At 41.2% G+C, this 12347-nt stretch overlaps 1 protein-coding gene across 9 annotated transcripts in view; it reads right to left on the bottom strand.

The window, feature by feature from the left end:
- Nucleotides 1-202: 202 nt before the first annotated feature.
- Nucleotides 203-12347, bottom strand: part of LOC138357368 (protein draper-like) — a 79802-nt gene continuing 67657 nt past the window's right edge. For 5 of the 9 annotated variants that reach the window (XM_069314038.1, XM_069314039.1, XM_069314042.1 and 2 more), the window contains one exon: nt 203-1755. In XM_069314038.1, the coding sequence (XP_069170139.1) occupies nt 1277-1755 (479 nt within the window). In that variant the 3' untranslated portion in view covers nt 203-1276. Of the gene's footprint in view, nt 1756-8619; nt 8688-11459; nt 11554-12347 lie in introns of those variants that run through there. The other 4 variants (XM_069314044.1, XM_069314045.1, XR_011224944.1 and 1 more) reach the window with 3 other exon arrangements.

Here is a 12347-nt window from a genome sequence, read left to right as displayed (position 1 = left end):
TATACCACCTGACTGGATAAAATACCTGTTAAAAGTACTTTAAATTTCAATACTTTTAGTTTTCTAACATGGGAGCTCTTCCAACAAGTTTAACAGTAACCACAGTAATAATACACGACACTGCTGCTTGTTGGTAATATGCTAAAAGATGCCTATTAAATACACTGATGCAGAACTGTTCTGAAGAAAATGAAACAACCTATCACACAATTTATTTTCTTATATAATTCATAAAATAAACTGTCACACCAAATGTTTTCCTCAATGTCAGTAGCTTAATATCAAGTAAACAATTTAAATTTAACAGTTAAAAATCTATTTCATAAATAATTTTTTGCATCATAAACTTATACAATTTATAAATAAAAAACAAATCAATACAATTTGAGTAAAATATTCTATTTCATACTGGTTTAAAATAAAATGATTAAAACCACATTATCAATATACAGTCCTTAAGATCTTTCAATACATGCTGTGGAATGATCAAGTTTTTCATAGGCAGCCAAGCCTTATTTTGTAAAATTATTTTCTTTGAAATTTCATAAGGCAGCTCAGCCCCACTTTGTAAAACTAATTTAAAACATGTGCTTAACAATAAAAATTTTCACAATAGTTTAAAAAATGTATATACAAAAGCAGTTAAAATTAACATACTATTCCAGACGGTTACAAAAAATTATTTTTCATATTACGTGTCCAAAACACTGCACAACACGCACGCGCGCACACACAATATATCAACAACAATCTTTGTCCATTTGCTCACGATTCATTCAACATGTGATCTGTCACTGATATTTGTCAACAAAACATCTTTTATGCTTTATGAAGGCCATGAAGAGGTGATGATTTTTTGCCACAGAAAATTATCTATACACAACCAATTATCACTATGGATGGACACTACTTTGTTTCTTAACTGTAATGAAATTGTCTCCCGCAAACATGTACTAATAAAAATCATTTACGAATCTGTACAAGGGGGATGCACAAATGTGTCTTTAACTTGTTATATAATAACAGGTGAGTGACCAGGGGGTAACATCCGAGAAGCACAGTCAGTATACACAACACTACACCATGGCCCAAACTACAGTACAATATTTCAAAAGGTATTAAATCTGCATTTCATAGGTGCTGCTTCAAAGTTTGTATTAGTAACCACCAGTCTGTTAATGTGTTCCAATGAATGGTGGCAGGTAATATAGTTTATTTTGCACTGATTTTCTTTCATTTACCATGCATTTTCAAATCTTCAGATTCTTTGAAAACTTTATAAACCTTTGTCTGGGTTTAAAACCTCAGTTTCTGCTGAACTGTTGTGATTAGTGTTTGAATCCTCAAGGGTTGTGGAGGCGGTAACATTAAAGTCATCAAATTTTGCATAAGCACCTCGTTTTCCAGAATCCACTGAAACATCGAGATTATTGACTTTCAGCCTAGCATATTCATCATCACTGGCAGCAGGACTAAGGTTGCTCACTTTTGACACTCCACCATCAACACCATTCTGAGCTAGGCAAGGATAATCATCTAAACTGATTTCGGGGCGGGAAATATTCAGCTCATTAGATGACGATGAAGAATGTGCGGAACGTTGTTTTATCATTGCACCAATAGGAGGTCTACCAGTTGTGGGGCTTTCATCAGACAATTGGTCTGCTGAACGACGTAACTGAGATGCCATAGTGTAGTAGTGCGGCTTCACTTCACCCACTGGACGTGAATAAGTCAGGTGATCGTACTCACCATCTGTAAAATGTCAAGTAATGTTTATCCTTTCTTTTTATGTGCATATCAAGTCATCTCTATGTAAATCATTACATCATATATATACAGCATCAATAGAAAAATAATTTTATATCTATTTTTACTGAAAAATTATATATATATATGAATGATTGTTTACTAAGCATGGCTATATTTATATGTACTGTATGTATGTATGTATGTACACACATGCTTAGTAAACAAACATACATCTGAAGACCAATTCAATTGTAAATGATAACTATATACAGGTCCTTTGCAGATCATATTTATTTTGGAGGGGGGTGAGGGAAGGATTGCAAAACAAATCTCTCTAGATAATTAAATCATTCATAGATAAGCTAAATTAATGTATTACACATATTGAATATTACTAGATATCAATCCAATGTTTGAGTCTAATTGGTTAAAATAATTGTTACAAATAATAAAAACCACTGGGAGAAAAAACCCAGCATTGAATGTAATGAAATGCCATTTTCTGGACGAGTCCCAGAGGATCCCCGGAGCTATTCAGGCTGATATGCTAATGTTAGACTTTTGGCATCAGTCATGTGTATGGAGTTCTGTGGGCCTACCGGAGACCACGAGCCAGAACCTGGCCTCCCTCAGAGAGGCACGAGGAGCAATGGCCTATAGAAACCCCCTGTGTGGTTGGAAGCATTCAATGTCTGCCATCGATCGGGTTAGGCACCCAGAAAGGTAAGCTTCCCAGAACAAACCCAGATTCTGTTGAAAATTGCTACAAAAAGCACAAGTGGATAGAACTCTCCAAATAGAAATGAGCAAAAGAGTATAACGTCACACATCGCCACGCCGCCTTCTGTACAGCTCTCTGGGAGGGAGAAGGGGAAACCCCAGACCCCCGTGCCGGCTATCAACACCCCCGTTCTGAGGCTGGATATAAAAAAAACATGAAAACCATTGACCGAATCCACCGACCAGGGAAAGTGAGGTTGTTTCCTCCCTGGCCTTGCAACTGCCAACTCATGGCCTGTGTGGCCTTGCGTTGGCAGTTGCATTCTTTTGTCTGCGCTTCGCATTGGGGAGTGAGTGACTTCTGCCTCCTGGGTTAGGTCTTTCTTGTTTTCGTTTTTGGGTAGGTAGCTCCGAGGAGCCTTCGGAACTTGCCCAGAAAATGGCGTTTCATTACATTCAATGCTGGTTTTCTGAGAGGAGCCCCGTCCGCTCCCCGGAGCTACCTACCCAAAGATGAAAACAAGAGGGACCTAACTCAGGAGGCGGAAGTCGCTCACTCCCCAACGCGAAGCGCAGACAAAAGACTGCAACTGCCAACGCAAGGCCACACAGGCCCGACAAGGCTCAGGAACAGCAACGAAGGAACGCATAGTCAATCTACGAACGTCGTGGGCAAGGGAATAGACAGCAGGCTGGCTGGACCGAACCACCCCACAGACGACCCAAGAGAACCACACCCTGGAACGGGACAGAAGGGAAACCGGAACAACCAAAAGCGTGACCCCGGTCACAGCACCCACGGTATGCAAGGAACAGCAAAGTGCTGCAACTGAACACAACACATGATGCACCCCCGGACGGACCAACCAAGCATCAACAACCCAAGAACCCCTACGAAAAAAGCCGTGTCAGTCTCCGCCAGAAAAGAAGGAGACAGCTGCAAGCAAACAAACCTATCACGAGGACCAAAAGAGTCGAAGCCCTGGCGCTGGAGGAGAGCATGAAGCACCCCGACCCGACAACCAGAGGCCAATGACAACAAGAAAAGAGCCTCGGAAAACAATCCAGAACTGAAGGGGCCACAACAAACCGAGGAGAGGAGAAGAGAAGAGAGCACCCAATCCAAGAACCAGGATGGCTCAAGCGATGCAAGATCAGGCCGGAGGTGAACCGCACCAGAGACAGCTCTGCGAATTGGTGCAGAGAGAACACCAAAATCGAAGCAACCCGAAGCAGCTCCGCCAGCGCCGCATGAGACAAGGCGACAGTATGTGGCAAGATGACAGCCCTGAACCTCCACAAGAGAAGGAACAAGACCATGCCAACAAAACACAGCAATCCTATTATGGGACAAAAAGAAAAAGGAAGGACCACCAAAAAAACCCACACGACCGCCGAGACGAAGCACGCAGGTGGGACACCATCAACGAAGCCACCTGATCAACAGATGGTGAGAGACCCAAAGCAGAACCGAACCAGCCCCGCCATGGACTGATTGAGCATAGGAAGAGGCGAAGCCGCGGGAAAACCTTGGGTGCGAACACCGAGCAAGCAGAGCTGGAAATCCAAGCCGGCAAGGAACCAGATGGAACGTCTATCGTACAGAAAACTTCCCAACGCTAGCAAGCTTGCCAGGAGATCGGAAACACTGTGGTTCCGATGAGTGACTCGTGAGAAGTGACACCGCAAGAATCATGAAAATGCCAACTGGCAGGGTAAGCCAGGAAAGCAGGAACCCAACCCGGCAAGCCAGGAAAGAACCAGCCCGGGCGAGCAGAAACGCCCCATCAGGAGGAGAAAACGGAGAAAGGTACCCACCGACAGGACGGAACAGACGGACCCGAAGGGACAAGCAACCGAACCTGGGGAAGGGCCGATGCCCAAAAACTCGTATGCAGAGGGGGGAGGGGAAGGAAAAACCCCACTACCTGTAACTGCAAGCTCCGTTCAGAGGGTAGAAAACCCCGGCGGGGTCTAACAGGGCCCGAGGCCTCCCAAGTCATCCCCTCCCCAGCTCCGGGAACCTCCATGGCAGGCCCTGGGGCCGAGCCGTTCCCCGAAAGCCCCAGCCTCACCAAAAAAAGCTGAGGCAGCCAGATAAACACTAAGGAAGTAAGTCCACTGGCAGACCCCATACATCATGGCTGGAGGAACAGGCTCAAATGCCTCCGTCGCTACCCCAGAAGGGGAAATCCCCGAGACCGCCCGAGTCTCAAGATCATCGAAACCCTGCCCCGACCCTGAACCCACAGACGGTGAGGGATCCGGATGTAGGGAGGAAGAGGTGGGGGAGGGGGGGGGACCAGACGAAACCACAACAGGGAAAAGACAACGGGGCGCAGACGGAAACCAAACGAAGCGACCAACACCCCCAAACCCCATCACAACCTAAATGGGGCAACGTTGGGGCTTCCGGGGAGCAAACAACCGAGCTCGTTGCAACCACTTGAACCCAACGTGCAACACTCGTGCTGCCTGCACCCGCATAGTCAGCATAATACTAGATAACCGAGTCACACACAAGCGACAAAACTCGCAGGATTCCGGGTCGAAGGTGCCACTGACCCAACAGGCAGCGTGACGGAGACAAAAACAGTGAGTCACCCTGAGACAAGGGGACAGAGCAACCCTCAAACTTGCACAAAGTGAGGGGGGACTTGGGGGTCACATCCATTGGACCCACGCGCCCCCGTGAGAATTCCCAGGGTCCTGAGACGGAACTCACACTCAGGGAAGCCCAGGCAGGGTACTGCTAACCGGCGCCCAAGTCTACCAAACAACTTTCTAAGAACTGAATCCCCCAGGATGAGTACATTCACGGGGACCAAGCAGGGAATACCACCGGAAGAGAGAAGAGTGCACAGGGGGCAAGAACCAAGGCAGACCTCCCTACCAGGCAGGTAAAACAAAAAGAAAAAGAAAACCCCGCAAGAGGACAGTGTACTCAGGTGGAACAGAACCAGCCGCTATGATTGGTGAAAACAAGCTGCGCAGTACCCTGCGCCCCTTACCAGTGCAAACTGCCCCCTACCCTAAGGCGAACAAGGAAGACGGAACACCCCAGCACACAAAGGGTGGCCGAAAACCGAGCAGTAAACGGCCTAGCAGAGGCAGAACCCAAGGAACTTGTGGAAGGTGGCCCCAAGCCCCAAGGGCAGTACTTACTGGGCACCTAGGGAAGGGAGCTCTAGGTGCATGCAGCCCAAGTACTGAAGAATATCTCCTGGCTCGTGCACCACCTAGAAGACAGTCACCACACACAAGGCACAGTGCCTAAACAACCACTATAGCCAGAGCACACAACTGTTGCCTATAGCATCAGCCTCAGAAATGGGGTGTGGATGGCCAGCACGGAGGTCTGGGGCTCCCCCTTTCTCCCCCTCCCGGGGACGGGGAAGCAACGCAGATGGAGTCGCGGCGACGTGTGACATCATACTCATTTGCTCATTTCTGTTTGGGGAGTTCTACCCACTTGTTCGGCTTTTTGTAGCAATTTTCACCAGCATCGGGGTTTGTTTTGGGACGCTTACTTTTCTGGGTGCCTAACCCGGTCGATGGCAGACATAGAATGCTTCCAACCACATGGGGGTTTCTATAGGCCATTGCTCCTCGTGCCTCTGTGGGGGGAAAGGGGGGGGCCAGGTTCTGGCTCGTGGTCCCTGGTAGGCCCACAGAACTCCATACACATGACTGATGCCAAAGTCTGACATTAGCATATTAGCCTGGATAGCTCCGGGGAGCCGACGGGGTTCCCCCCAGAAAAAACACACACACAATATATAAACATGTCTGGCATCCATATGTCCATGCTCTTTTATTTCAATTATGGAGATCTGGCTACATTAATTTTTCATTTGAATTAAGGTCATTCTGGGGAACACACAACAAATCACTACAAATAAGAAATAAATATTCTAAAAAGCATAAGTTATGAACCAAATAATAAATAGGCAACAATATATAATATTGCAGATGAATATAAGTACCCTCAGGTCATAACATTATTTTTACTGTACATGCACTTAAAAATCCTTAATTCTAAATTGCAATACTATATTAGCACCAATGTATTTATATGACTCTTTCATTTCCAATAGAAATGACAAAGATATGCATACTTGGCTAAGAGGCAAGACCAAAAAGTTTAAACCTCTTCCACAAATAAGTGGTTATCACACATACATAAACAAGGAGAATAGGATACAATACTAGTTAAATGGCAAATATACAGTTGTGTGTGGCCAAGCCATACACAACTTTGTTCCTGCTTCTTCCCCAGTTTGCTGTGGGAAAGCCTACCAGGTGCCCAAAGGAGCCCCACCAACAGTCTGCTTGCCTCAAACAAAGACCTCAAGCTCCAACACTGAGACAAAGTAGCTGCCATGATAAGAGACATGTTAACATTAATTATAGAAACAAAGACTCCCAACTATTTGGAATTTTTTCATGCTGCATGTTTATAGTAGACAGCATGGAATGGTGCAGAGGCCAACATCATGTACAGTAAGCTCACTATAAGAGATGGGGACCAAAGAACTAGAAGATTCATCAGGCATTTAATAGTGAAAGTACTAAAGAGGAACAAACCTGTTCTATCAAAATGCTTGGAAGGAAAAATGACTAGAGATTGAGGGACAATATAAATGGAAAATAATGTTGTAGCAGTCATTAGAGACCCACCAATCAAGCTCACAGAAGTGCAGAGACTAATCAATACAAAATTATGTTTCATCACAATATTACTGTATATAAAATGTACAAGAACAATATAAGTGAAGAATTCTAAATCTGTTTTTGATACTGGTAGTGGCATCTCCCCACAATGCACAGCTACAGTTAAAATCGCCTTAATGAATCAAGAGTACACATAAAAGAAATAAAAGTTTAAAATTTATTAGAGAAATCAGAAGAGAACCAACAGTAGACAATTTATTCAAGAATATATGCATGATGGAATGTATCTTGAGAGAAAGGAAACATTATTCAAGATTAAATGAGCAATGGTGCTATAATCATTAAAATAACTGAGAAGACAAACGTAATCACAGTTCTAGGATGAGCTCCCAGCACTGGTACCTGGGCAAAAACACCAACAGAAAATTTGGAGACAATGCTGGAACTGAGAAATTGCACAAAAACCCCACCTCTTAATTTGTTCTGCAAGGAACAGGAAGCCTCTGTGCATATATATGCAATATATGCCTATACAATAGTCTGTATCAAAGTTCTGTACAATAATATACAATAGTCTGTATCAAAGTTCTCCCCAGGATGCAACCTCACAATAGTTGCCCAACTCCTGGGTACCAATTTACTTCTAGGTGAAGAGCCATTAGGTGTGAAGAAATATGCCCAACCACTTCTATTCACCCTGGAAATCGAATCCAAGAATGAAGTCAACTGTATCATGAGATCTTATTTTGTTGACGAAAGGAACCAACACTGCAAAGAAAATGTAGGGCAATTCCTGCCAGAATTTATGGAGTAATCAAAATGGGTGGTTTAAGATGACAGTGGACAGATACACTACAAATAGGGCAAAATACCAAGTTGGTGTTGCGTGCATGCACACAAATCGTGGCCAAATTTTCAGCACATATTACACTGGCCTCAAGAGAAGACATTCTTGAACATGGCATTTGATTTCCCAGATGATTACCCATGTCAGAAGTGTTCTGATATTCTCATGATAAACTACAGTCATATGATGATACAATATTTTGAAAGTAGCTACACAAAATACATTAACCCAAACTTTAAGAACAGCACTATTATCACACAGAATAACCTCCATGTTGGTTTGCTAGAGCTTAACTAAATATAGAAATGCATTACATGATACAAGGTACTGTAGACATCAAAACAAAATAAACAGTTATGCTGTGCAACAATCTACTTACTCAACAAAGAATGCAAAACTAATAAAATTTCTAAAAATGGTACTGGTACATATTCAGGGGTATAATTATGCATTTATATAAAAAGAATCCTAAACATGCCTTTGAAAAAATACTTGATAAATAGCTATTGAAATAATAAAGTAAATAAAAATTAAACATCCATTATTACGCTCTAGCACATTCAATCAGGCATATTATTATAAATTGAAATTACCCTCAACAGGAACGGAGCTTCGCATACATCTTGACAACACCCTGATGCCAATTAGTATGCGCCAAACTTACACGAACCACTCCTTCTGAATATTGTGAACACTGGTGGCAGCAGAAGAGGAGACACAAAGTGGGAGGAAAGTAAGCTCACATTGACCACATTCTCAAAATATGGTAAAATATATATTTATATAACATATAAAAGGTAATTTTTGAAACTAGTTGAACCGCAATGGCAAACAGCCCAATAATTTTCAACACCCAAATCTAATGAGGATTAAATTGTGGAATTGTAGAATTCATTATACATCCTCCAACTATTGGGTCATATCTATTGCATATGAAAGATTACTATCAGCATAGCTGTTACTTTCATGGAAAGACACTGCAAATACAGTATTTTAAATTTGTGATAGCAGTTGTGAATTCATCTTTAATTTCTATTACACGAGTCAAGTAGCATGAACCATATGATTAGATACCAATGTGACTCAGATTTAACATGTGTAGGAAATAATTTAATGTCAAATGAATAATGCAAGTGCAACTAACATTGTGCAGTGCAGGATATATGAAAGCTAATTTGAGGGATGTGTTAACGTGTGTATATCGCATGACAGGAAGTAACATAAGCCACGTAAACAAAGTCAAAGGACCATGTGTGGAAAATATATATTTATATAACATATACGTGTCTTTCCAACACATGTGGATCACGTGTTGAGAACTACTTTATGACCAAACCATTCACCAGAAGATGAAGAAATAACGGAGCTTCGGTCCGTCCTGGACCACTATGATGGTCCAGGACGGACCGAAACGCTGTCGTTTCTTCATCTTCCGATGTGTGGTTTGGTCATCTTATTCTTAGTCACGTTATTGTGATTTTTCATCTGTTTTGAGAACAACGTGTGCAGATGGACAGAAAATTTACGACCTCAAAGGTAGGAAGGAGATGTGCTTGACGAAACAAGTTTTAAATAAAAATAACAGCAATAAAGTTATTATGAAGATTCATTAGACTGTGAACAATGAAAGGAAAAGCTTCAAGAATTTATTAATGTGTATTATACTGAGCTGGAAGAAAACAACCAGAGTATGGTGATAAATTGTGCCCAACACTGATAGTGACTGGATGGTTTACTTTCAGCAAAACTAATTATGGACCTCTGATAGCAAAAATTGCAGACTGAAATGTTTTCACTTATTGGTACTATATAGATGACAAGAATTTAGTATGAACTCTACCACATATTTCACAGACTAATACAATTGGTAGCCTGGGGCCTTGCGGTCTGCTGTCACCACTTCATTTCCAGATTTACTTTTCACTGGACAGTAATTTCAAAATGAAGGCAAATTTTAATACAGTATACTGTATGCTTAAAAAATTATATCAACAATGGAGGAGTTTGAGAAAGTGTTTGATTTGCAATTGCTGTCAAGTTGCTTTGTGATATCCATTAATTAATTCTGTTCGTTTGATTTTCATTTGACTGTACTTGTAATGGTAGTGCGAGTGAGTGAGTGAGTATTTATTTACAAAAATTTGAATTTACCTAAAAATTTCTTTATAGCATTAAACTAACTGGAGTCTCGGTGAAAAAGTTAATATTTAGCCATTAGACGATGGCTTATGTCATACAACACACAGTGGTTCAGCCTAGGGGTCACTCCAGGTTATGTCATCACTTTTTTCACTCTAGAAATTTAATGAAATTAAGTTTTACTTACAAATTCTTATAATTACCAAGATTTTACATAACACTATAAACTTTTTTACTATGCATCAAAATCATCAATTAGAAGAATTTTTGAGCACGTGGCACCACTGAGGCCAGGCACCACTGAGGCCAAAAATATTTAGTTTTTAATAATTGTTTATAATTTTTCTTCAACACAATAAATTATTATTGATTAAATATGCAAGGGTTAATTCATATTCCCTTCAATGAATATATCAATAATATTTAAAAAATCCTAATGCAATGAACAGAACAAATTAGTAAATTATTCAAAGCTCAATGCATATTAACACAGGTATACACTGTTTGTACTATATAAATTTTGTATTAATATAACATAATAGTGATAGTACGCACAATGGAAGATACACACATTCATAAAAAACTGCAATAGTGGATTGCATGTTATTTTGAACTAACAAGAACCAAATTAATACATCTAATATAGCTATACATACTAGTATTTTCATTTTTTTTAATCTTTCCTGTTTTCTCTCAATTTTGCTTCCTGGATTTCCTATTCAAGCTTAAATCTTATACCACCCATTTGTTTATTTTAAAAAATCCTAGTTCTTTTTTTTTTTAACTTTCTATTCATCAACAATTTCAACGCATACACCCAATACAACATTCCGTTTGTGCACTATTAATGCAAGGATATGGTTTTTTAAATAGTAGCAAAACCGAGGGTAATCTTTTACATGCACTATTAAGAAAGCAGACAGACATGCACAGGAAGTGGGAAGAAGAATGGAGGGGAGAGAAGAGACAGATTCAATACACTGAATACGTTGCAATTCAAACCGAGACCTTCAGCAGCAGAATAAAAGGTCAGAGTGACTACTTATAAGCACTGGGAAATTAAGTCGGTATCAAAAAAGGTACCTAGTCAGGAAGACTATGTAGCATTGCCGGCATTGCCAGATATTCAAACGGTGCTAAAGATCATTCAAGATACCGATATGAGAAAAAAAAAGGACAAGAGGAGTGCAACATTAAAGGTATCTGATTCGCCAAGGAGATTATCGTGGGATAAGTGACTGAGAAACATTAGGATATCAAGACTTCCATCTTCCTGAAAATCATGACATTTTACGAGGAGGTGCGGAACAGTTAGCAAGATGCTTACGATTGAATGTTGACCTGATCAAGCATGTGACTGGTTCCTTTCCCATTCCTCATTTAAGCAGCCACTCACTTTTTATTCTGATGAAGGTCTCATTCTGCAGAGTGAAGTATTCAGTGTTTCATCATTATTATTTTTTAACAGATCAATCGGCAATATACAGCAATATAAAAATCATTGTTTGAAAGTAAATTTTCGAAAGTGTTGGGAAGTAACAATTACATTTGCGTATCCAGTATCTTCTCTCTTTCCCTCCATCCAATTTTTAACTGCTACCTCCCTCATGTACACCACACCCTTCCATATTCTCCAACATAACTTTCCACTCTTCCTCCCTCCCTTGCAACCCCTTCAACCATGACAGCCAGCCACCTCATGCTCACCCACAGTTTTGTGGCTTAGACCATTGCCTTAATAACAGTGGGCTCTTATGCTAACATAATGGCTATAATGGATGTGGACTGTACCTAGGGTGAGAGGGGGACCACATGTGCCCCAGGTAGCAAATACCCAAACCGAGGACCGCTATATTCCTTCAAGAGTCAGAGGTACACAATGCACTCGTTATTTCTGCCAGGCTCTGCAGGTGGGTACATTGGCATAAAATCCCGCTCAAGATGGCAGCAAACCCAGTTCATGGTGAAGCTGCCAAAACACTACTATCATAAAATTTGTCAACACTGAAGAGAGAGGAACTCTTGATTGATTCCAGACAAACCTTTCAAGACATCCTTATGTGCCTTGATGAAGGATGATAGTCATACACACTTCATGGCTTTGATACCAGAGCAGTTGTCAGAAACAACTGTTCAGTAATTGCTACGATGCTTCGACCACATCAATTAGGTTTTTTAGTGTTCATTATGTCAGTGAAGCAGCAGCTAATGAGGC

This window comes from Procambarus clarkii, chromosome 78, assembly GCF_040958095.1.
Source record: "Procambarus clarkii isolate CNS0578487 chromosome 78, FALCON_Pclarkii_2.0, whole genome shotgun sequence".
In the NCBI taxonomy this organism is placed as follows: Eukaryota; Metazoa; Arthropoda; class Malacostraca; order Decapoda; family Cambaridae; genus Procambarus; species Procambarus clarkii.
Note: the sequence above shows the minus strand (reverse complement) of the source record. Positions and strands in the feature narration are given on the sequence as shown.